The sequence below is a fragment of the Zalophus californianus genome, chromosome 3 (genome assembly GCF_009762305.2).
Source record: "Zalophus californianus isolate mZalCal1 chromosome 3, mZalCal1.pri.v2, whole genome shotgun sequence".
In the NCBI taxonomy this organism is placed as follows: Eukaryota; Metazoa; Chordata; class Mammalia; order Carnivora; family Otariidae; genus Zalophus; species Zalophus californianus.
The window spans coordinates 92,586,250-92,612,134 of record NC_045597.1 but is presented as its reverse complement, the minus strand read 5'-3'; the positions used below and the strand labels follow the sequence as shown (position 1 = coordinate 92,612,134).

General features: G+C 53.1%; 1 protein-coding gene across 2 annotated transcripts in view; it reads right to left on the bottom strand.

Moving 5' to 3' along the window:
• Window positions 1-1,302: 1,302 nt before the first annotated feature.
• TFCP2L1 (transcription factor CP2 like 1) overlaps window positions 1,303-25,885 on the bottom strand; it is a 57,332-nt gene continuing 32,749 nt past the window's right edge. For both annotated transcript variants that reach the window (XM_027589892.1, XM_027589894.1), the window contains 13 exons: window positions 25,720-25,796; window positions 25,059-25,164; window positions 24,281-24,387; window positions 23,062-23,214; window positions 19,712-19,822; window positions 16,798-16,889; window positions 15,101-15,149; window positions 14,913-15,006; window positions 12,771-12,861; window positions 11,941-12,044; window positions 8,444-8,586; window positions 4,395-4,446; window positions 1,303-3,488 (listed from right to left, as the gene is read on the bottom strand). In XM_027589892.1, coding sequence (XP_027445693.1) covers window positions 3,442-3,488; window positions 4,395-4,446; window positions 8,444-8,586; window positions 11,941-12,044; window positions 12,771-12,861; window positions 14,913-15,006; window positions 15,101-15,149; window positions 16,798-16,889; window positions 19,712-19,822; window positions 23,062-23,214; window positions 24,281-24,387; window positions 25,059-25,164; window positions 25,720-25,796 — 1,226 coding nt within the window. In that variant the 3' untranslated portion in view covers window positions 1,303-3,441. The remainder of the gene's footprint in view (window positions 3,489-4,394; window positions 4,447-8,443; window positions 8,587-11,940; window positions 12,045-12,770; window positions 12,862-14,912; window positions 15,007-15,100; window positions 15,150-16,797; window positions 16,890-19,711; window positions 19,823-23,061; window positions 23,215-24,280; window positions 24,388-25,058; window positions 25,165-25,719; window positions 25,797-25,885) is intronic.

Below are 25,885 nucleotides of genomic sequence, written 5' to 3'. Positions count from 1 at the left end.
TTAAAAAAAACAAAAAATATTCAAACAGACAAACTAAAAAACAGACAGCAGTGGGGGTTCCAGAAAATGGAAGCCTCCACTAACAGAGAACTTAAGGTAACAACAGATCTTTATTAGACCTTCATCTGGAATTAAGAAATAAAAATATTAGCCTACCACATTTCTATAGTGAAAATCGAGCCTGTTCATCACTTGGCCTGGGAAGTGGCATCACTTAGGTCTAGCGATTAACAGACACCCTGAAAGACTGGCAGTCAGGACACCGGAAGGTCTAGTCCTGATTCTCTGTGACCTTGGGCAAATGACTCCACTTCCTTGTGACTGAGGTCCCTCCAGAAAGGAAATGACTGGTCCTGACTTTCCCCTAGGACTAATGTGTGGAGTTAGAACATGCACCAAGTAGGCTTGCAGAATTCTGAGCAGAGCGCGGTATGAGCCAGTACTGTTGAGAAGGTTAAGGGGGAGACAGTAGGCGGAGAACAGAAAGACAGTCATAAAAATGGTGGAGTCACACATAGGCTGGGTTTTAAAAAAGAAGGAGGAAAAAAAAAAGGAGTTTCCCAATGACAGCCCCATGTCCCAGAAGAAAAGATCCAGTAAGAATCAGGGGCCTCTAGCAAGAGTCAACAACTGATGGGGGAACCAGGCATCCGCACTCAAAAGAAGGATGTTGGACTTCTACCTCATACCATGTACAAAAAGTAACCTAAAATCAAAGGCCACTGGAGAGCTAAAACTGTAAAAATATCTTAGAAGGAAACAAAGGCATAAATCTTCTTGACCTTGGATTACACAATGGTTTTTCAGATACTACACGAAAACCACAAGCAACAAAAACACGTATCTTAAGACTTCATCCAAATTAAAAACTTTTGTGCTCCAAAGGACGTCATAAGAAAGTGAAGACAATACACAGAATGGGACAAAGTTTTACCAGATCATGTATCTGATAAAGGATCTCCATCTAGAGTATAAAGAGAACTCATGCAACTCAGTAATAAAAAAAGACAAATGACCCAAACACAAAGGGGCAAAGGATCTAAATAGATAGTTCTCCAAAGAAGACATACAAATGGCCAATAAGCACATGAGGAGAGGCTCAACACTATTAGCCATCAGGGAAATGCAAATCAAAACCACCAGGAGACACCACTTCACACCCATTAAGAAATGCTCTAATCAAAGGCAGATATTTAGCAAGCGTTGGTGAGGATGTGGAGAAATTGGAGCCTTCGTGCGCTGCTGGTGGGAATGTGAAAACGGTCTGGCTGTTTCTCAAAAAATTAAACATAAAGTTCTATATGACCCAGCAATTCCACTCCTAATATATACCCCAAAGAAATGAAAACATATGTATGTGTACATAAAAACTTGTACAACTATGTTCATAGCAGCATTATTCATAATAGCCAAAGAGTAGAAACAACTCATGTATCAATCAACCGGTGAATGGATATACAAAATGTGGTAGGTATATCCACAGACCCGGGTCTGTGTGGCGGGTCCTACACATGCAGTGTAGTGTAGAACGAAATATTACTCAGCTCTGAAAAGAACTGAAGTATGGATACATGTTCGACATGGATGACCCTAGAAAACATTTAGTTTAAAAAAAAAAAACAGCCACAAAAGGCCACCATGATAGGTCCAGAATAGGTAAATCTATATGGAAAGGAGATTTGCAGTTGCCTAGGACCAAGGAAGTTGGGGGGAGAGAGGGAAGGTGATCACTAAAGGGAATAGGGTTTCTTTTGGGGGTAAGGAAAATCTTCTCAAATTGAATGTGCTGATTCTGTGAATTCACTAAAAACCACTGAGTTGTATACTACTATAAATGGGTACACTGTATGGTATGTGAGTTACAGCTCAATAAAGCCGTTACCTGCTCCCCATCCTCCCCTAAAACAGAAAAGGAATCAGGAGCCTGTTGTACTCTGGAGGAACACCATACCTGTTGTCCCCACATAACCATGACCAGAGAGCCCTTTCGCCATCTGAAGTGTCTTGATTTATATGATAAATTTCTATCACTGCCCTGTCACTACGTGATTATCAGGCAGGTGGCTTTGCCCCTCTAGGCTTCAGTTTCCTCATCTGTAAAACAAGGTCTACCCAGTTCTGATCATCTTTGACCCTAACACTATATTCCCTATAGTCCCCAAAAGGTCCACTTTAGAAGTTGTAAAATCCTGCTCGGTTGGTCATAGGGCTTCCTGGTGCTTTGGAAGATAAACCTAAGTTAGCAAAGGGTATAGATGACTGGGTCCCAGGAAACAGAGGCAAGATGAAGACTAATTCCTGAGTAAACTCAAATTTCCCCATAATTAAGCCACTAAGAGAGGTGATCCAACCATCCTAATGCAGGCAAAATGCCCTAAACACTCCCTCTACACATGAAAAAAGATAAAACATTTAAATGGGGGCCCTCAGAGAGGAGACAAAAGTCCTTAGGAAACTTGGCAAGTTTGGCAGTGGTTAACCAAGGTCTTCTCTAACGGGGACTTGGTTCAGTCCATGTGCAAGGGCCTGCTATCATGACTGTCAAGGTCATCTGATCACGCACTGGGACACTCATTTCCTAAAATGTCCTCCTTTTATCCATGACCGCTGAGGAAATAAAATTATATAAAAGAAGTTCAAGAAAAAATAAATCATTTTGTTCTGATCCCTTTTATATGCGTGAAAAAGTACCTGAAAATAGTTGTTCTAGCCTCTCCCTCCCTCCCAAGGGCATAGACCCGGGTCTGTGTGGCAGGTCCTACACATGCACTCTAGTGTCTACATGACTAATACAGAGACAGGAGAGCCCATCTCTGGGCGCTGCGGCGGCAGGTCCTTAGAAACGAGAGTGAAGGTGAAAGAAGCAGAAGGCACAGAATAAATCCCATTCTCATCAATCCAAGAACTGGAAAGACGGACGCTCACCAGCGTCGCTGAGAAGGGAAACCAACATGAAGACAGAATGGAGGCGACCCACCTACATCCAGTCAGCAGTCCTGGTCATGGAGACGGTTACCAAAGAAGGGGAAGGTTGGGGGTGAGGCAGGGCTTTCCCTGGAGGCAGGGGAGTGGTTCAGGAGGGTACAGTGGCACCAAGATACCCAATGAACTAGCCTCCAATAAGGGAGTGAGGGGTTTCAGAGAAGATGCCCCCTAGGGGGGCATCTGTTTGCCTCTCTAGGACAGTAGGCAAAGAACAAGGAACCATTCAAATGCTGGAGGCCAAGAAGGGCAAGAAGAGCCATTGGCTTTCTGCATGCCAGAGACCGCATCCACGGGTTTCTGCTGGTTATTGGTCCGTGGTTTTCACAGACTGGGCCAAGTCCCTCCTAGTCACAGCTTGCCAGGTGAGGCCGCAGCTTACAGAGGTGCAACTTCTATGTCCAAGGGAATCCACGGGGCTGGGAGGTGGAGGCTCTACTTTACACACGCTACTTCTGCTCAGAGGCCACATTTCAGGATGATGTGATAGCCATCATTGCTCTCGGCTGCAAAGAGAAACACTGGGCATTTTACAGGAAGAAAGGCACGACGCTGTGACCTTGGGGAATTGGGGAGGGCACGGTACTGGTGTACCAGCAGAAGCCCTGCCAGGGGTATTGGCTCCAAATACAATTGCATAGAGCGAAGTGTGCTAACAAAAACAGGTATTTTAACACATGCCTTCACATGCCTTCTGCCTTACTGAGTTTCTCTTTGGCAATGGGCCTTTCTACCATAGCTCTAGGCCCAAGAACTAAAGGCTCTCTCTATCCAAGGCGGCTTTGGACAAACTGTGGTTCTCAGGGTATTATGGCCCCCAGCACTCCGAAGGCAGGTGCTGGCTAGATCCAGAGAACAGGGGAGGACAGGAATGGCCCTGTCACCGTTCAGGGTCTATGACCCACTCATAGGGCTTTCATTCTGATATACTCCATACGTTCACCTGCCCCAGCCCTAAGGAAGGTCACAGCTAGTCTCCCCTTTCTCCTGGCACAAGATGTTCCTTCTCAGACCCCTTCCTCAGGTGAAACCTTCATGCCCCACCCCTGCCCCAGATCCCTGCCCCACTAGGCCTGCAGGCTCAGCTGCTGTATTCCACACTTGCTCCTCCCGGAGAACCTCACTGTAGAAAACCTCAAATGCATCTTACTTCTACTCAAGTACTGAGTTCATGGAGTTCACTTCTACTCAAGTTCACGTTGCCTGGCCAGGATTTCCCTTTCAGAACTGATTTTGGAGCCAATCTCCAAAGTTCTCACATCTCCAGGGCAGGGTTTCACAGGACGTGAAATGGGAAACGTCCTTTTCCCCAGAGGATGTTCCCAGATGTCTCTCAAGGGACCCACTGTGCAGGCAGGCCCCACTTACTTCGATTAAACAAGAAAAAGGGGTGTGCGGGGAGAGGGCTTTACCTTTTAAGGTACTGAGGATAAAACAAGACTCATCTTGAAAATTCTGCACCATCTGAAAGGCAAAAAGAGAGACCATGTCCCTTCAACAGTGAGTTCATAATATGAAAAGCCTCAGTGACACGGGGCCCAGCCACCGCAGGGAGGCAGAAATGACAGTCACTGTGTTTGCACAAATGCAGGAAAATGGTTCCACTTAACACTCACTAAGGAAACACGAAACAAGATAAACGTACGAGATGATCGCAGTCGTAATTAACAAAACCTGAACATAAAGGACAGAAAGGAGCCAGGCAGGGAAGCGAAACGTTAACATTTAATACAGGACTACATGTTTGTTTGCTTTCGTTTTCCTTTTTCCTACTTACTAGGACCTCCAATCCCTATAACGGACACATTATAAGAGCATGTATGTGTATAATAGCAACAAAGAAAAAAATAAAGTCCTTAAAAAAAAAAAAAAAAACCTTGGTAATTAGCAGCCTCTGCATATCAGAGTCCTATGAGGACCAATATAAACATAGCGCCACTCCCTATGTCTACAAAGTGGCAGGGACAGAACGATTACTCAGCCGCCTCTGCAGTTCTCGTTTTGATTAACTACCAGGTGACCTTGGAGAAGTCAGCCTTTCCCCTTCTGGTCTCCGTGCCCCATCTGTAAAATGGGGCTGCTCCCATGACAAAAGAACAGAACCAATATACAGAAGGATAGGAATTGGCTCCCACTGCCGGTGGAGCGTTAATCTCTACAACCACTTTACAAAGCTGTCCACAGGATCGGGTACCTTACTCCTCCGGGCCAGTGTCCCAGAGAAAGCCCTGCGCGTGCGCACACAAAGCACACCTAGGAACTCTGACAGCAGCAATGGCTGGTAAGAATGGGAACTGGAGGGACACCTGGCTGGCTCAGTCCGAAGGGCACGCGACTCTTGATCTCAGGGTTGAGTTGGAGCCCCACGTGGGGGGCAGAGATTATTTGCATAAAAACTTAAAAAAAAAAAAGATAACTGGAAGCAGCCCCCGTGTCAATCAGTAGTAGAAGCATGAATGAACTGTCACCTAATCACGCCACGCCATCCAGTGGGCCAGGGGCCTCCGGCAGCATCTCAACATGCTGAATCTCAAAATCTATGAATCTCAAAAATATAAAGTAAAATGAAAAGAAAGTCACAGAAAAACATGCTATTATCCACCTATATGAAGTCTTAAAATGGGCAAAATTAAAACAATGTATGGAGGAAAAGGGAATAATTAGTACAAAATTCAGACCAGCAGGTGGAGAGGTGGAGAGGTGGAGTGGAAGAGGAAATCAGCCCACAAAGAGGCTTCTAACATAATATTGCATTAACCTGAGTGCAGGTATTGGGCACTTACTTCTTCCTTAAACTGTAAAAATAAGTTCCATATACTCCTTGCATACATATGCCGTACTTCACAATATAAATGGAAAGACCATTTTAAAAATACTTAAACATACCCACAACACACATACTAGCTAACATGCAGCAAAAACCCTTTCCAAATTAAAAAAAAAAAAAAAATGCAACCCACATGTCATTGCCTCCTCTGGATTATTGCCCCAAATCCTGCAAATCCATCCACCTGTCGACCCCTGCCCCTCCCTGCAGAGGCTAATGATGCGTGAAGTACATTTATTCTATACTGCTGGCCTGCTCCCTCTAGGACTCTTGGCAGCCCAGCCACTTGGGCATGCGAAGCCCTACGCAGAGCCCACATGGGCTTAATCAGTAACTCCCTTGTTTAATTAAGTGCCCTTGCACCTCAGGGGCCGGCTCCGCGCCTGGCCGGGCTGCCTCCAGCAGTCGGGGCAATTAAGAACCAAAGGTTTCCAATTGATTCAGGGTTAAGAGGCAAGGAGACTTCGGGGAATATGAATCGCCTACTTAGCTGAGGTAGCACTGTGGTTCTGTTCTCTGCTTCACTTGCTTAACTGCCCACTCGGGAGGGCACAGGGCGAGCTGGGGAAGGGACTTCCTGCAGGGACCCGTGACATGGCAAGGGTTCCGCACATTCTTGGCTTTTGTCTTCACCAAAGAAATTCATTCCAAAATGCAGAGTGCCGAGTTTTCCTGCGCCCCCACAGCAGCCCATTGCTCAGGTGTCGTAACCTCCCTGGCTATTCTCAAGGAAGTGCTCAGGTCAGGAACCCTGGGCTCCAGTCTGTCTGGGAAGTGGAAATAGGGAAACAGCTGCCTGAGATTTCAATGGAATGATATGGAAGGAATTCTGACCCGGGGGCAAAACTAGCCAGTGGCAGATAAATGTACAGCTGGATCTCTGCTGCGTGTTTTAGGAATCCACACCTACACAATGCTCAGGCACACGACAGATGCCCGCACAAAACATTATCTGGCAGAATCACATCTAAGCTAATATGAACTCCTCTAGGAAAAGAGTGGGGAAGACAAGTGCCTTTCGCATTTGCCCGCCGCTGTTTTCTATTTCCTGACTTAAGCTGTGGATTTTTTTTTAAGTAATCTCTGCACCCAACATGGGGCTTGAACTCACAACCCCGAGGATCAAGAGTCTCATGCTCCCCCAACCGAGCCAGCCAGGTGCTCCATGAACTGCTTTTTAATTCAAGAGGAAGGAACCCACCAGCGCTTTGCCAACCTCCAGGGCCAAACTCCCATGAAATGGGGACTCCCATTCAAGGGGCTCAGGCAATTGTAATGACAAGTGGGAACAGGATTATCACCAATAATGACAATATATGAAATATACAGACCATTACAAGCCTTACAGTTCATATACTGTCAAATTTAAAGATCTCTCCATTACTTGCTCTCCTAAGTTAAAAGTGCCTAGCACCATCAATTACCACCACCACCAGCTTATCTGGTAACTCCGGGTGCCTGACACTGTTTTCTGTTTTCTCATTTCATCCTTACTACAACCTGCTCAGTGGGTGTAATGATCCCCATTTTATAGATGCGGAAACAGAAGCTCAAAGGGGTTAAGTAAATCTGCCCAGAGTCACACCACTCCTGGCAGCAAGGTCCGGGCGGGAACACATGTCTGATTCCAGAGCCCACATTCTCTCTACTTCCCCAGACACCATTCATGTACCATTTCCTCTACAAAGATGCTCTCAGAGCTCCCACAAGCGGCTTGCTGGAATCTGCTGGGGGCTCAGGGTGCCCCCCCCACTCCCATCAGCCCAGCTCTGTTTCTTTAAAGGCCTCATTTCAGGGGAGATGGTCTCTGCAGCTGGACGCCAGGGTTCCCACCCTAGCTCCACCCTTTACCGGCTGTGCAACCTGAGGCAATTACTCAGCCTCTCTGGGCCTCAGTTTCTTACCTGCGAAATGAGATTTCACCCAGTTCATAGGGAGGCTGTCAGGATTAATAAATGAGTCACAACCTGTGTACTTAGGACAGTAAGCAGTGGATAAATGCCAGCACTCCACACTATTATTAGCAAGAGGAGGGGTCCAGGATAGAACAAGCTTAAAAACGAGGCATCAGGAATGCCTAGATGTAGCTGCAAACCCTCCTTGGCCATGATGGGACCAGATCACTCTGTGCCCTCTGCCAGAGGCCACTCATGCCCCCACACAGATCTGTGCAGCCAAGGGCAGACCCAGGGAGGCCGTGGCATCTTCGCAGGTCAGCAGAGAAGGGTTCTGGGCTCCCATGTGACCTGCGTGCTCTCCATCACCTGGACCGCCTTCCATTCCACGGCCCCTGGGACCTGCCGCTCTCCCTCCTCCTGACTTCTCACAGCCCTGTTGAAGCATCCCGGGGGCAGGGGTGCAGTCAATGCCATGGTTCCTGCATGGCGTACGGCCGAGGACGGCGTAAGGAGTGGATACTAGGTAGCTATTCAGAGCCTCGGAACTCCCCCCACACCCCCGCCCCTGCACTCCAGGGGTAGCCAAGAGCCTGTGGCATGCAGATGAAACCCGTTTGCCATCTTTGGGCAGAAGTTATCCCCAAACCCCAGTGGGGGGCGTTTCTGGCGCAGGTCTGCCGTGCCTCCCTACGGCCCCAAGCCCCAGGCCACGAGTGGGGGTGGGGGCAGTGCTCACCTCGTTGCTCACCACCACATGGATGCCTGTGGGGCCCTGCCGGTAGACTCGGTGGATATGCTGGGGGGAGATGCTGTACAGGTTGGCGATCTTCTCAACCAGCTCCAAGGTGGTCAGCTCTTCCAAGAAGATGGCATGGTACACTGGAGGGGCAAGGGACAGGGCCTTCTATAGAACACACCCCTGCCTTCTGAGGAGACTGCCTATCCCCAAGCCCAACCCGCCCCCCCCAAAATCAGTCCCTCGGTTGTACGGATACTCATGCCCAGACCCATTCCGTGGGATCCGGCTGTAACAGGCACAAAGCCTCCGCACAGCCCAGTGGCAAGGGCAAGGCAGCCAGGCCACGGTTCTTCATTTCTGTTCCAGCCTCTCTTGGGAGATCGTACGTAAAATGGAGAATTCCCGCATCCAGCCTGTACCCAATGACACCCATGGCGGCACAGAGGCTGGAGAGCTCTGTATTTCTAACAAGCTTCTAGTGATTCTGACGTGTGGCCAGATGCACACCCTTGCGAGAGGAAGAACTCCTGCATTCCCTTTCCTTTCTTTCCACGGCTTAGAGGGGTCACTGGATGGCTCCAGGGGGGCAAGAGCGGGATTTAAGGATAACTCCTACTTTTTAAAAAAAATTTTATTTAAAATCAATGAATTAACATATAGTATATTAGTTTCAGACATAGAGCTCAGTGATTCGTCAGTCGTGTATAACACCCAGTGCTCATCACATCACGTGCCCTCCTTAATGCCCACCACCTGGTTACCCCATCCCCCACCTCCCCTCCCCTTCCCCAACCCTCAGTTTGTTTCTTATGATTAAAAGTCTCCTATGGTTTGTCTCCCTCTCTGATTTTGTCTTTTTGTTTTTCCCTCCTTTCCCCTATGATCCTGTTTTGTTTCTTAAATTCCACATATGAAGAGTTCATATAATTGTCTGTCTCTGACTTATTTCGCTTAGCATAACACCCTCTAGTTCCACCCACGTCGTTGCAAATGTCAAGATTTCATTTTTTGATGGCTGAATCATATTCCATTATGTATATATACACCACATCTTCTTTATCCATTCATCTGTCAATGGACATCGGGGCTCTTTCCATAGGTTGGCTACTGTGAACATCACTGCTATAAACCTTGGGGTGCAGGTGCCCCTTCAAATCACTGTGTTTGTATCTTCTAGGTAAATACCTAGTACTGCAATTGGTGGGTCGTAGGGTAGCTCTATTTTTAACTTTTGGAGGAAGCTCCATACTGTCTTCCACAGTGGCTGCCCCAGCTTGCATTCCCACCAGCAGTGTAGGAGGGGGGTTCCCCTTTCTCCACAAGGGGTAACTGTGACCTGACATCCCAAGGGTCTTGTCCTTGCCCTTCTCCACAGCACAAATACCACTCCACTCCGGCACCGTGACCACAAAGGGAAAAGGGGCAGTGGGAGCACCACCAGCCCACTGGAAGAGAACACTGACCCGGAGGCTGGAAATGCTTCCTTATAGGAAACCCAGCTCTATGGGTGCCCTGGGGCAGATGACTCAACACTGGGGGGCGGGGGAGGCTCAGGTTTCTCAAAAGCGAAGCACAACAGGATTAAACTAGAGGTTCCCAAACTCCTACCTCAACTGAGGAACCCTTGGTTTCAGAGGCCCTGTATTTCCAAAGCACATATGCACGTGCACACACAACACACCAGCTCCCTCTGAGAGGGGGTGGCAGAGGCCATGGCATTCCAGCCACACGACAGATCTGCCGTCCCAGGATTTCAGACAGGCTGACCCACCATCAGACTCTGTGCAGAGCACGTGGCCACCGCCCCTCCCAGTGCGGACAGCAGGTAAGAATGCCACGGCTCTTCTCTAGCATTGCCTTCTATGACAGATTCGAATGTACTTTTGTTGCTTTGCAACATTTTCGGAGGCCCTTCCGCTTTTTCTGAGTTCACTTCTCCAACAAATCAGGCCGGCCAGAAAGACCTAGACGGCTTGCAGGCCAGCGTGTTTTGTTGTAACCTGTGGTCACCAGCCTTTCCTGCCCCAGGTGAGTGTGGGGGCGGCCAGGAGTGCTTGGGGCAGCTGAGGGGTCTGTGGGACACTCCTCTGAACGCCTCCCAAGCCACCTCTCCAGGGCCATGTCGGCAGCAGCTCAGGGAAACATGAGGCTCTAGAGTAGGCAATCCCAGGCTGATGTCCCAACTCAGCCACCCTAGAAGCAAGCCCTAGAACAATCTCTACACGTCCTGGGGCCCCAGGGTGTGTGCAGGGGCAGCACCAGCTCTTGGGGCCTCCAGGAGCATAAATCAGAGCTGTGCTTGGAGCACCTGCCCTGAGCAGGTGCCGTGCACGAGGCTGCCCTTTCCGCAAGTGCAGGAAACCCCAAGGCTCAGGATCTGTCCTTCACAGGCTAACAGCTGAGAAGCAGGGTGAGGACCTAGCCGCTCTCCAGAAATGTAGAGGGGCCAGACGGAGGGCTCAGAAGCCAGCCCCCACGGTCCGAATGTGTGGGTCCTGGCTCTGCCATGTACAATGCTGCCATCTGGGGGCAGTGATCCACCCTGTGCCTCAGTGTCCCCCCCAGCGAAACAACATTACCAACAGTGCCTACTAGGAGAAGCGAGTAAGCAAGCACACGGGAAGCCCTTTGGACAGGGACTCGGTGGGCCTTCCTTCTCCTCCGGTGCTCCCTCGCTCTCTGCAGACATATGCAGAAGAGCACGGACTCTGCAGCTTGAGACCAGCCACTGGTCAGACCGTCAGCACTCACAGACGCTCAGAAGCAAGGCACTTCGCCTTACACGCCTTGTCTCACCGAAACCTCCCACCTCTGGGGGTAGCGTCGCTATCTGCACGTGCAGAAGCAGATGCACGAGCCCTGGTACCCTTCCCAAGGCCACACGGCCAACACGCGGCATGGCCAGCACTGGTGTCCAGACTCAGCTGACCTCGAAGCTTCTGTCCTCTCACCAAACTGCCTCCAAACTGCCAACCCAGAAGAGTCACGTGCCCCTGAGGTAGCTCTAGCTCCCACAGCCGTTCTCCTTTGCCCTCGGGCAGCCGCCAAACCAAACGGGAAAGACTCGTCCAGCTGGGGGGACACCACCATAGGAGGAAGCGCTCCGGCATTCAGGCCATCAAGCGTCACTAGCCTGGGAGCCGAAAGGCCTGATGCCCAATTCTCCCACGAGTGGCTAAGCAAGCGGCTGTTGGGGGACACATCCCCTCTCTGGGCCTGCTCCCCAGGGAGCAAATAAGTAAGCTGGACCAGCTGTTCCGGGACAGGACTTCCACCTTAAATATTTCAATTCCAGGAGGAAGTTTAACAAAAACTCATCCTTTGGAAAAAAAAAAAAAAAAAAAAACCTTCACCCTTTGAGAAAGCAGAGTGAGGTGATCGGTGGACACATTCTCGGCAAGAGGACTCATGTTGCTGCTGTGTCTTCCTGTGACCTGGCCACCCAATAAACAGCCCTGGGTTGGTGGGGCAAGGGAGGGCTCCCCACAACTCACCACACAGACTGCTGTCCCCACCACCATCCCGCTTCTGCTGCAGTGGTGCTCGGTTCTGCTCCAGCTCCTGACAGACGTAAATGGTCATCTTTGGCCTCACATTCCTGGCAGGAGGAGGGGAAATAAATAGCAGGTATTGGGGGAGGGGGGTGGTGGGGAGGAACATTCCAGAACATCCCAGAACACAGGGTGGAACTAGCAGAGAAGGATTCAGGGAGAAGAAAGGAGGCCGCGGGGATGCAGAAGGCCTTTGGCTGGGCCTCTACGGCTTCATGCAGGTTTGCCCAGAGGCAGAAGGATGGCCAACCCCTCCAAGTCCTATGTAAGCTGCCATGAGGGCGCTCTGCCCAGAACATGCGTCTCAAGACACAAGGTGTTTTTCAGGGCGATAACAAGAGCAAACACTTTCTCGGGCTTACCCTGCCCCAGGCACCATTTCCAGAACTTCATATGCCTACCTCATTTCATCGTCACACAACTAGGGTGCTGGAACCACGGCCCTCCTTTTACAGAGGAGGAAACCGAGGCTCAACAGGGGTTAGGGCTTTCGTCTAGTGAACAACTCGTAAGAGGCAGACCTGAGATGCACACCCAGGCTCTCGCCCTCACTCTAAAACTGTGCTGTCCATGCGTGAAAGGGAAATGAGATTTAAAACTCGCTTGGTCAGTCATATTAGCCTGAGACAAAGCGCCCCACAGCCACATGTGGCCAGGGCTGCTGGACTGAAGAGGGTGGCCCTGAACATATCCACTGTGGCAGACCCAGCCCATCCCTGGCTGAGATGGGGCTCCCTGCCATACCCTGCATCCAGCTAGAAACTGACACCCACCGGCCTTTGATGGCATTGAAGAGCCGGATCCCATCTGCAGGGCCACAGATCTGGACCAAATCGTCTCGAGACATCTTGAGCAAGTCAGCACCTAGTCAGGGAAATGGGGCCGCCCGTTAGGAGGACACACAGAAAAACTTCTGTCCTCAGGCACCTGCAGATGTTGCATGGTGACAGAGTCAGCCTCATGCTCAGGGAGCACTGGACGTTCCACGGAGACAGAAACAACAAAAAGCTAAATATCAGGAAATCACAGCCCCAGAGATGAGTGGTGTTCTCAAAGGTCAGAAAACAGACAGGCATTTACCAAAGCCGACAGGTCCTTACCAGCTGTGCTCCCTGTCCCTCCCTCTGTACCGTTTACTGGCATGTAACAGAAGTGCATGTAACCTAGCACAGGCCGCTGATGACACGCGCACTTGTCTAAATGCAGGGGTACACAGCTCCCTGCATGCGGCCGCTGGGAGTGAGAGGCAGAACATTCCCACCTCCCACTGGCCCCCCAGGCCGGCCACTCCCCTGCCTCTGGGGAACCACCATCCTGACTGCTCGTGCTCAAAAGTCTTGCTGGCTTCTTTGAAGTTTACATAAGCGGAATGGAATAGGATGTACTTTCCCATGTCCGGCTCCCGTCCTCCAAGTCCTGTTTAAGGGCTCATTCATGGTGTCTGTGGTTAGAGATCACTCATGGCCATTATCAGCTAATATTCGTTGCATGAATACACTACAATCACGTGTCCATTCTCTGCTGATGGGCACGGGGGTTGCTCCCAGCTGGAGAGATTATGGATAAAGATCTATGAACATCCTTATCGGTGGATGCAGTCCCTCCTCAAAGCCCAAAGAGTCCCTTAGAGCCTTACGCCCATATGGCCTCTCCAAGGGACAAGTATGCTACCAGCCTTCTGCTAAAAACCAGCCGGCCACCACATGGCCAGGGGCGATGATATCCATCCCCCTTTTCCTGCCACGGTGCAGATGCAGTTTCAGGCATAGCTCTGCAGGCACAATGGCTCCCACTACATAAGGAGTAAAAGCGCCCCAAATCCCTCCATTGTTCTACCAGGCCCCTCGGTCCCTCTCTGACCTCACCTCCTTCCCCAGTCCACTTAGCCCCACTCACCTGGGTGCCCAGCTCTGTGGCCACACACCAGGCAGGCCCCCACCTTGTGGCCCTTGCACTTCCCCCCTGCTTGGACATTTCACTGGCCCCCTACCCACTTGGCTCACTTCCTCCCCTGGGCCCAGCCCCTGCTCAAGGGCACCGTCTCGGGAAGGCCTATGCTGAGCAACCCCCCTCCCGCCCCGAAAATGGCAGCATCCCTCCCTGCTCCTCCCTAACCAGAGCCAGGTCCCTCCTCTGAGCCTGCCCACCACCAAAGGGTCACGTTGCACTGAAATATGTGGTTCACACATCTGTGCAGACTCAAGGCTGCAAGCTCCTGAGGACGGGGTCCCTGGCCGACCCTCCTCGTACCTGCCTCCCCCAACACAAACGAAGTTCTTGCAGAAGCTGAGCTGAGAGACAACCATGTGCGGTTTTCCTTCCCCTCTCACAGATGTCCTTGGGAGCCACTCCTCTAGTTCTGGGTCAAAACTTTATTCCTGGTCACTGTGGATTGACTCCACTTGGTGGCAGGGTTCACTGCTCCATTTACCCTTTTGCCAGACAGCCCTGGCTCCAGGTCTCTGTCTGCCGGCCCCTCTGGTAAGAGTCTGAAGGAAGCAGCTAGCTGTGTGCTCCCTCCCCTGTGGCTTCACCACCATTTCCCAGGTCGTGGCTCTGGAGACAGCGTGACGGATGGGCGGCATGGGGCGGGAAAAGTGCTAAGAAGGCTTGCTGAGTGTGCCCCAGCCCACCTGGAGCAGGGGCCCTTCCCGGGCAAACTAGGGCCCACCCCAGGGGACCCAGATGGTCCTCCCTGAAGGCCACACTCGACTGGAAACTCCGAGGAGCAGGGCTTCCTATTTTAGCACTTGGCCCAGGGTCAGCAAAAAGTGAGCAAGCAACCCACACCACACTGGGTCCTCAGGAACAAACCACGACCCGGCAGGCAGTGCGGGCAAGTCCAGGAAGGCAACTGATTTGTGAAGTGTTTCTAAGATCCCTGTGGGTTTTAAGAACAACACAGAGATGCTCACCTGAGAAGCTGGCGAAGAGCCGGCAGAACTGTGAGAACCTGTTTCGGTGGAGCCACTGCTGGGCATCCTGGATCGAGGCTGACGGAAGCAGGTGCTGCAGGCAGAGAGAGAGGGGAGGGGGCCTTGACATGACCACGCCGGGTCTGCCCAGGGACACACGGCCAGAGAGCCCGGCTGCAGACACTTACATCATTGCCCAGGGGCAAGGTCTCCACGGGGTGCGTCGGAGAGCTGTTCCTGCAAAGGAAGAGAACAAGCGATCAGCTGCGGGGACAGCCCCTTCTCCCAGCCCGGCGCTCTCCCCTCCCCTCATGGAATGGCACTCCCTCGTAAATGCAGCAGGGCCTCAAGAATTTCCCAGATCAGAGACATGTAGGCGGAACCACCTGCACAATCCCTCAAAATCCCTGACCAGCCCTTCAGGGCAGACACGATGTTCTGACTAGCAACATAGCCGGGCCAACAAATCACCCCTCCACCCCGAGCTTGGGGTTTGTTTGCATCCGATTCCCTCCCACGCAGAGATCCCCCCACCAGCCTCGGCCCCAGGGGAGGGCAAGCTGCCCAAGGAGCCCCAGGCGCTGTTTGGGTGCCTGGACAGCGCCAGCCAAACCCCCCTCTGAGGAGACAGGAGAGGGCTGCAGGCTCCTGGGGAGGTATCCCGCCCTGAACAGGTAGGCCGCAGCATGGCATCCATCCACGAGAACATTCTCATGGCTGGAGACACACCGCCCTCCCTCCAGGGCTCACCCATGGGGAAGGCACAGACCTAAATGCCTGGATTTTTTTAAATTAAGAGAAAGATACATCTTTAAATGACCCTCCCAGACAGACACAGTGAAGAAGGCACAACGTGGATGGACATAGGTGTCTCATTCTACGTTTAAAATGACAACGTGGTAAGTGTTACTTTGCGTGCACTTTACCACAGTAGCAATGAAGAAAAAGCCCTCGCTGGGATGACCCTCAGACTGGTCGTCAGCGACAAGAGCTACCCTTTGTCCAGTGTCCGTGAGGCGCCAGGCGCCTTACACAGTTCCCCCCCCCCCCGTCCCTGCATGAATCCTCACTCCCTTGGTAGCAGGGAAAGTGAGGCTGAGGGAGGTTAAGGAGCTCACCCCTAGAGAGGGGGGATTTAACACTTGGTCCACCTGAATCTGAGCATGACACCTTGGCTATGTGCGCCCCCTTCTCAGGGAGGCCCCTCATGACCTTGTGAAATCAAGTTCATGGACACTCTCACTCTCCCACTAGTAAAGTTCTCTGTACGCCAAGCACGGGCTTTGAGGACCCCACGGGTTCCACGCCTACCTGCTGAACCTGCCTGGTGTCTCCCTGCTTCCCATTGCCCCCCAGAAACAGGATCAGGATGTGTGCAGCCATCACAGTGGCACCGTGAGCCCTTCCTGTGCCACGCAGCCCGGGATGGGTCGGACCGATGCCCGCCAACCCCTGCACCATGGTCACCTTACAGTCAGCGTGGCCTGTGCATCTGCAGAGCCGGGTGACCAGGAGTGAGGCCACTCCCATATTACAAGCCCTGAAACATCCTGAGCCGACCCATGCTACCTGGAGAATGCACACAAGGACCCGGAAAGAACCAGGACAGGCCCTTGCAGCCACTGGAGCCGCCCGAACGGCTGCCTCCTAAGGCCCCATCTGTCTAGGCCACTCTGCCCACCTGCTTCTACCGGGGGGAAGGGGTGGGAGGGCGGCTTCTGCCCCAGCAGACAGTGTTTACAGAAGCGTGTCCAAGCACAGAAAACGTGCAGCCCACTCTGGTGCCAGCACACCAAGCGGGGGAAGACACAGGGAAGAAGATCAAGGAAGGAGCCAAGACCCATCATCACTCCAGGACCTCCGAAGGGAAAGATGGCGGACGTACCCTTCACCAAGGCCGAAGCTGTTTGGAGAGCCATTGTAGCTTGGAGACGGGGCGCTGTTCACTTGGTAGGCCATGTCCGGCCACGGGGAACACTGCAGAAAGAGCAGAGGGCGGCAGTGACTCGCGGGCCGTGGCAGTCAGGAGGAATTCAGGCTACAGAGGTGCTGACCCGGCTCCCCTCCCCCGCAAACCAGCATCCATCGAGGCCGGTGCAGGAAACCACGGATCCCTCAGCATTCCCCCCGAGTCTCCCAGGGCCCACATGAGGCAGCGAAGTGTGGGTTTACTAGGGCCACGCCCAAGAATTCAAGCATGGCACAGGAGAGACCTGAGATGCAGCCATTCCCAGAGCAAGCGAAGCAAGGCATGCGTCTCCGTGGGCTTGCTAGCAGTCGAACCAACGAGGGAAAGAAACCTCATCGGTCACCTGGGTCCACAGGGAAAGAGCTGACGACAGAGGCCAGCTGCCTGGAGGGCAGGGTTTCCAGGTGTAGACGAATGTGTGTCCACGCATGAAAGAGGGAGCACTGGACACGGATAACTTCCAAACAAAAATCATCAGTGAAGTTCAGTACTGAGGCGCCTGGGTGGCTCAGTCGGTTAAGCGTCCAGACTCTTGGTTTCGGCTCAGGTCATGCTCTCGGGGTCATGAGATGGAGCCCCGCGCCAGGCTCCACGCGCACCGGGGAGTCTGCTTGTCCCTCTCCCTCTCCCTCTGCTCCTCCCCCTACTCTCTCGCTCCCTAAAATAAATAAATAAATAAAAATCTTACCAAAAAGTTCAGTACTAAAACCCGCACTATTTGAAAACAGAAATGGCCAACAGGCCCTGGAGAGCACAAGGCACGTGAGCACCTCCAAGAGCAGGCCAGCCCCTCTGGACATCATTCTATGTATGTTTGTTACATGTCAGGTGTCCTGCGAGGAGCTAAGGGAGACAAAGAAAACACGAAAGACGTGATCCTTGACCTCAAGGCACTTCTTGTGCAGAAGCCAAAAATGAACATATGTGAGAATCGCCCAAAGAAAGCAAAGACATACAGGTTTTGCCTGTTGGGGAAGCCAGCAGACAAAGTATTCATTTCTTCCCTTCCCTGTGATGACACCTCTTTGGAGACAGCCAATTTGAAGCATTCCTAAGATTTACTATCATCCACCGAGCCACAGGTTGGTAAATATTTAACTCTGTTGTGCATGTGGGCTGGAATTTTGCGGTGCTAAACTTGGGAGCTGAGGAGGAAAAGCCAACAACCTGTCACCTGGCAAGGTCATGGGCCAGGTGGGGGTTTTGACCAACTGCACCACGCTCTGAGAAGGGCTTGGAAGGACGTGGTCTAAAGCACCCCTGGCCATCAGGTGGAGGTCAGAGGAGAGTCAGGAGCAGAGAGGTTGAGGCTCAGCCTAGAACGGAAAGGTGTCTGGAGGCAGAGGGCTGTGGGAGCATGGAGAGCACCCTGGGGTGCCCCCACAGAGGGGACTAGGGCCTGGGGAGAGCTAACTGGTCTGAGCGCTAATTCACAAATGCAGGGCCTAGCACTGCTTTGCTGCTGAGAGTAAGCCAGGCTCTTCCTACGCCGGGACTCTCTGGCCACTGTTATCCTGAGCCTGATAAAACACCAGTACATATCTGTCTCTGCCGCAAAATTAGCTTCCGTACTCTATCTTGTTGCAAATACCCTTCTGCACATGGCTTATTACACATGCGCGCGCGCACGCACACACACGCACACACACACACACGCGCACACACACACACACACACACACACACCTCATCAAGCAGGACTGGCCACCATTCTCTTAGGTGCTCTGTGCCCGGGCCTCCCCTCCTCACTTAACACAGTCTTAACCCCCACCATGGCCGGTGCGGGGCCTCATGTATTTGTGGAGGGCTTTCTAAGCAAGTCAAATTATTCAACAAACAAACGCCCACGAGCTGGACTGATTACAGAATGCAGTGGGGAATAGTTGTTTAAAAAAAAACAACAGAGCCCAGAAAGAAGTGGCACCAGCGGTGACCAGTGGCAGGAGGAAGAAGCACCTGAGACAGTGAGTGTGTGAGAAGTAATGTTGGACACAAGGATGGTGGGGAGCAGGGTGCTGCTGGAGTCTGGGTTAGGAGGGAACACATTCCAGTATCCATCCAAACAACAGGGCAGCAAAGTAGTTCGCAGCCCTTGACCTGGGGAGCCCACTCTGAGAACGGAAGCCTGCAGAGATCTCTACCACACGCAGAACCTCAAGCGCCCAGGGTCACTCGCTGCACCCTGTGGACACAGCGAGCCCAGAAGGCACCAAACGTCCACCCACAGGCCATCTATCTACATAACAGAGGCCACGCCTCTGGGTAAAGAACTAGAAAGCTCTTTATGAACAGATGGGGAACAGACTCCAAGCTAGGCTATTAGATAAGGCAAGCAAGTTACAGAAACAGCATGTCAGTGTACACCGCTGGGTGTAAAGGCAGCGGGTGTGGATGAACTGGACGAATTGGCTTCACTGGAAGAGAAAGCTGGGCCACGTACATGAGGACCCAGAGACGCCAGGCGCCCCGGGGAGGGAAAGCTCGAGGCCAGGACAGTTTGGAGAGAGGTATTCTCTGATGTATATACACTCTCCTCTATTGGATTTTGGAGCTTTACCTATTAAAATGATAATCACCAGATTCTGGAAAGTGCAAATGGCAGCACCAGGCTGGAAGTTATTTCGGAAACGCCGTCCCGACCCCCGGGCCTCATCACATGAACCACAGCTCTGGACCTGGGAACCTACCACGACTTCACGGGCACTTTCAAAAGAGGCATTTACCCACAGGAGGCGTTCTTCCCAAGAATCTAAACCAACAGTGCGCCATCATCCTGCTCCTGGCAAAAGGCTGGTGGGGGCAGGCCACACCCCAGCAGTAGGCCAGCTCACCTCTGTGAGAATGGTGGTCTCGTAGGACGGCTGGTACTTCTCCTTCTCCTGGGCAGTTCTTTTCTCCATCTTTTCCCGGTCGGTCTTCTGTTTCCGGTCAGCTCCCTTGGGCTACAAGTGCAGAGCACAGGAGTCCAATTAGTCCAAAGTGAGTAGAGGCGGCTGTCACAGAAAGACCCGGGGCTCGGCGACAGTCCCCAAGGCCTGCGTGCTCCCGGCCTCTCCCCGGGGCCCGGGAGTCCAGGCAGGATCCTCGCTCACCTCCCAGGTGTCAAGCACAAGGTCCTCCTCCTGGAGCCCCTCCCCTTCCTCACCTGAGGGAACTCACGGCCTGCTACAGGGTCCTGCCACTCAGCTGCTCAGGGGGAAATGCCAGCCCCTCTACCAGGGGCTGCTGGCCCATGGACAAAACCCTTGGGAGCCACAGCAAATTGCAATGCGTGCCTTGGGTTACCAGTGGAGGGCGAAGGAAGTGGAAGAAGTCAGGGCTGCTGGTGGGAGTTTGGTCTGCACCTGTGTGCTGGGAAATCCTGGACACATCGTGAAGGCCTCCCAGCTCCCAACTCCAGGACTAGCGTGCAGCTCCCCGCTCACACGCCCCACACAGGGTAACCCCTCCAACCTCACAGAGCCTATGCTGGGCGCCCAGCAAACATGAGCAACTTACAGAGGCACTACTACTCCTGTCATTTACAGGTAAGGAAACTGAGGCTCAAGTGACTTGTCAAGAATGGAGAAGAACCTGCTCTGGCTGGTCGGGGTCTTCAAAAACAAAAACCCAAAGCAGAAGCAAGTGTTGACCAGGTGAAGAATCCAAGAGAGCATGTCCAGGTATATATCGCCACCAGGCTGGCCCACCAGCCCTGCTCCTGGGACGCTCTGGACGTCCTGTGACTATCACCTTCTCTGAGTTCACAGCCTGCTTGGTGGTTTCTGACATTAAGCCTCCAAGCAGCCCCAGAGCCCCAAACTGAGCGGTCTCCCTGTGGATGCAGTGGACCGTGCATGGTGCACAATCAGTGAAAACAACCTTCAGGGTTGCCACCTTCAGGGACTTTCATCCCAGAATGCACCTGCCTCAGGCCACACAGCTTTTCATTTCCAGCTCAAGAGCGTTTTAGGAGACCACCCTCGGGGTGATGTGATACCCATGTTAAAACAGAGGCAGGTCTGCAGGGGGTCCTCTGGGGGCAGGGATGACAGATCTGGTGTTCAGAGAAAGACCAGGCACGCAGCACCTATACCCCAGTGGCCTGCCTGCTCCCCAGCCCCTGCCCCTAACAGGAGGCTCTTCCTCACCGTCCAGAGGCCATAGGGCAAGCCTGCGTGTGGGGAAGGCACTTGTCCCAGTGAGGCCTGTGGAGAGCTGGCTGGTCCGAGAGGGGTCCTGTCTGTCCTGTCAAGAGGCCCTGACACCCCCCCCACCCCCAAGCCCGAGCCTTGCTCCAGCCAAGCAGGAGGCTTCCCCGTGACGAGGGTGACTGGGGTGGAAGAATGACAGCCAAGTCATTGAGACTCTGCCTGGCGCTTGCACGCAACCGCTTGAACTGCTTCTGTGATGGGGCTGGGCGCACAGGGTAGCCACACCTCCCCAGGCATTCTGAGAAGCCAGTTTCAGGTGACTGGGGCCCCTACGTCCCTGCAGGAGATGCCAAGGCCTTCCTTGGGTCACTCAGACAAGGCAGCTTCCGGATCAATTCCCGTGATAGCTGGTGTGTGGTCCAAAAGCCTGGAGCCCTCACCCCTGAACTTCTGCCTCGAGGTGTAGACAGGGGAGCTGGCGGGGGCCATGGGAAGGCCTAGGCACTCCAGCGGGGGGAGACACTGTCCGTCTCTCCTGCTGCGCTGTGCGGCCTCTGAGCCCCAGGAATTCCGCTGGATGCCACTGGACCTGAGCACAAGGACAGCCAGCAGGGCCACAGATGTGGCGCACACGACGAGGACAGAGGTGTGACCGGGGACAGGCACAGACATCCAGCGGCGCAGCTGTGGGGCCATCCACGGGAAGTCAGCACCCCGAGATCCCGGAGCGGGCAGCAAGAAGGAAGACCGGAGGCCGCAGCACCCACCGCACCGGTAGTCGGGCTCAGGGGAGGGGTGTGCGTCAGAAACGGCCACGTCCTGATCCCCAGGAGCCTGAGGCTGTCAGCTCCCAAGGCTGCAGCGGAATCAGGACTGCGAGCAGTGGGAGAAGGGCACAGGAAGATGAGCCTGCGGCATCCCAGAGGCTCCGACGTAATCACGGGGCCAGTAAAGGTGGGCGAGGGGCCGGGGAGAGGAGGTCGGAGCGGTGTGACCCCAAGAGCCCGGCGCTCTTGCCAGCTCTGAAGACAGGCGGACGGGCCACAGGCAAGGAACGCAGAGGCCTCTAGAAGCTGGCAAAGGGAAGGAGAGGGAGCCTCCGGAAAGGAATGCAGCCCTCCTCACACCTTGACTGTAGCCCAGTGAGACCTCGTCGGACTTCTGACCACCAGCCCTGAGAGGTAATACGTGTGTGTGGCTCGAAGCCACTAAACCTGTGATCCTTTGTTCCAGAGGCAACAGGAAACAACTATGGTGGGCTTGACTGCAAGGAGTCATCGTCCCGAAGCAGGTTTCTAAAGAGTGCTACCGCTCTGGCACGAAAGACAATCACGCTCCCACCACGACCCGTGCCTTCCCACCTGGGGCGGCCTCGCTAACTGAGCCGGGGCCCGCCCCTCCCTCACCCCTGTGGACGCCACAGGCTCTGCTGCGACCCTGCATCTCCCCAGGCCACGCAGGACTCTGGGCTGCAGCACCAGCCACCGACCGTGTCTAGGATGCATCGGTCCAGAGAGCTGAGATGAAAAGTAGTGAACAGGCAACTGCGGGGGGCGGGGCGGGGGAGAGGGGGGACACAGGAAGGAAAAGAGAGGAGATGCCTCCAAACATGTTTCCTTCTCCAGCAGGAGGCCGCGACACAGGGAGCTCTACGGCCTCGGGCCCTCCATAAGAACATCTGGGGCCAGGACTTCCGCACGGGGTCTCTTGACTTGATTTTTAAGGAGAATCTAATGGGCTACTACAGAATCCGTGGCCAACTACAAAGCGCTTGGGAAGAAAACGAAAACCTAAACACGTGCAAGTCCTGGCAGTCTTACAAAGCAGAGCCGGGCACAGCCACCCGTGATGCTGCACGACAGAAGGTGCCCCCGCACAGGACGCCCACAGCGGGCAGGCCCTGTCAGCCCAGGACGTGCGGGCTCACGCTCCTCGGGGGCCCAGGTGCATGGGACGCCAGGCTTGCGCGGCTGTCCCTGTCCAGCACAGGCGGGGACCCCACGGGCATGGCGGCCACAGGTGTGCACAGTGGGGCAAGGACATCCTACCTTGAACACCTTGATCTGGCAGCTGGCTGAGTGCAAGTGCTCTGTGTACTCCCCATTCTCGTTCTGCTTAAATGTATCAATCTGCACCCGGAAAGGCACCCCCTTCTCGCCGCCGTGCTTCCGGGGAGTGAACTCTGTGCTGATGCAGTGCACCTGGAAGGGGAAATGTGGGCCAGGAGCAAGGAGAGGGGTGAGGCCAGGTCCTGGACTCCTCAAGGGCCCCTCGCCAAATGGAGGTTTCCGTCCTGCCTCGTCAGGTGCACACCTGCCTCAGTCTCCCCGCTCTCCCACCCACACTCCCATCGGGGCGATGGCCTCCCCCTGTCCCCTTTACAAAGGGCACGCCCTCCCACCTTTGTCCCTTGACCTTGGAGGCCCTGCCTGAGCAGCTCCGTCCTCGCCACTGCTCAGGCCCAGGGGCCCCAGCGGCCCCACCCTCACTCCCTCCTCCCCTTTGGCAGATCCCACAGACTGCACAGCTCTGTCCCCAGTGGCCCTGGCATCCCGGTTACTCGGGCCAGGCCAGGAGCAGGACCGGGAGGCTAGAACCATTTCTATGTTACCAGTACCTGCTACAGAAAAAGGCACTGGGTAACATATTTCTTATTGTAATACTATACTACTGCAATAATATATATTATTGTGGTAATACAATAATATTGTAATCATAACTTTAAAATACAATAAGAATATTGTAATTATGTAAAAAAAAAAATCACTAACTTTTACTGAGCAATTGCTATGGACCAGGCACTGCAGTAATGACTTTATGTTCATTATCTGATTTATAAGACAGGTAGAAAAACTAAGAGGCTCGGAAAGGGACATAGAGTAAGGGAGAGAGCGTGTGTCAGCCCAGAAGCACAGCGGCCCCGCCATGCCCCTGGATCCACACCAGGTGCTTGATCACCAAATAATTAATTGAATTAAAGAAACTCTCCTGGAAAAAAATTTCATTACATGTTATCTATGCGAGGACATACTTATTTTGTAACAAGCTTACATATTGTTAAGCAAAACCCACACAGAGTTCTACAACATGCCAAGTCCTCTTCTAGCTCTGGGGACCAACCAGCTCTGTGACTGAGCCACACTCCTGTACCCCATTCCCTACAACGTGCATCCCTGCAACACAGAACAGAGCCCATCGGGACCCCGCGGGTGGATAATTTTGAGGAACATACAGGCCCCAAAACTCTGGCTTCCCCCTCCCGCTTACCTGAATGAACGCAGAGGCTCTCTTTGAAGGGTCCCACAAAAATTCAACTGCGTTCAGCTGGGTCGGGCTGGCCCTGGGGTCCAAGATACCAACAGACAGTGGAATATCTGCACACACATACACACACACAAAAGTGCAATTGTCAGCCACTCCCGAAGATTTAGGGAAGGACTCTCTCATTACAGGTCCAAATTCCTTAACCACAATTTGAAATGCCGAAAGTCCTGAAAACTAAGTTTTGCATAACTCATTTGGCAGCAAGCCCAACTTAAACTGCCATGAAGCCATTTCGAGTCTTTGTCCCATTTTGGGTGAACATTTTAACCCTACTGCAGAATATTAGTGGGCCTGGTTGCCTCTTGTGAGGCATTACCTGTCACTAGGGGGTCTATGTGCCCTGTTGTCATTCTAACTTCTAAATTCCAAAACCCAATGGCTCCCAGGGTTCGAGATAAAAGACTACGCATAGACCAGTGCCTCAGACCCCAAAATTCAATTTCTGTTGCCCATCTCTGCGATGCCCATGCTTCCCTTCTCAAACTCCTTTAAGGCAGGACCCTCTGCAAAGCCTTCCCAGCAATCCCCGATGGTAGGCCTTTGAATCAGAAGTCCCCGAGGGCAGCCCTGGTGGCATGGGCATGTCTGCCAGCCCCCACAGCATTTCACCCAGGGCAGGAGTGTATTAAAGTGCCCTATGGAGGCATGAGTCCGATGGTATCGGGGAAGAACCCCAATGTGCTCAGAGTGCCTTGGGCCCCTCATGGCCCAGGAGACTCACCGATATCCAGGATCCGGTCCCCAGGCCGGCTCCACCGCCATCCCTCCAGCTGCTGGTGTTCTGTGTACTGCAGCCGACGGTCGTGGAAAACCACGCGGATGATGCTCTAGGGAAGAGAGGCCAGTGGAGGGACAGGTAAGTGTGGGGCCGAGAAGGAGCCCCAAGGAAAACTCCCACTGGGGCAAACCTCCCACCTTTTAAGACCAAGACCCCTCCTGCTGGAGCCTTCCTTCCTAGCTCTCAAGCTCCGTAGGCTTCTCCCCACTCAGAACCCCAATAACAGGACACTGAGAATGAGGACTCTCTCTTTTCCAGAATTACTAAGTGCTTTACATACATGGCTAACCTATATACCTTTTTGTGCAGATGAGCCAACTGAAGCTCAGGAAAGTTCAGTAAGTGGCAAAGCCAGGATCAAACCTGAGTCTGTTCAACCCAGAGCCTGTTCCATCAGCCCAGGACCCTCCAGCTCTTAGCACCGCCGGCTTGCCCCTGGCTGTTCAGACAGCACACTCCAAGGAACAGAAACCCACTCCCACTCTGGAGCTCTCCCCAAACCTCCCAGGCACTCCTGACCCCACCCCCAGCAAGCCCAGGTCCCCAGACATGCCCCCACCCCGCCAACAACTCCTGAGGAGGGAGAGCGGCCCCGCAGCCTTGCCTTGACATATTTTGTGTTCAGATCTTGAAAGTCTCCCAGCTTCCGATTCTCCAGCAGCCGGATTTCATAAGACTGACCTAGAAGGGGGTTAACAGGACATTTTCCATTTCTGAGGAGTTTCAGACCTGGGGTTCACCCAGACAGTGGCCTTCTTGACCTCCTCAGT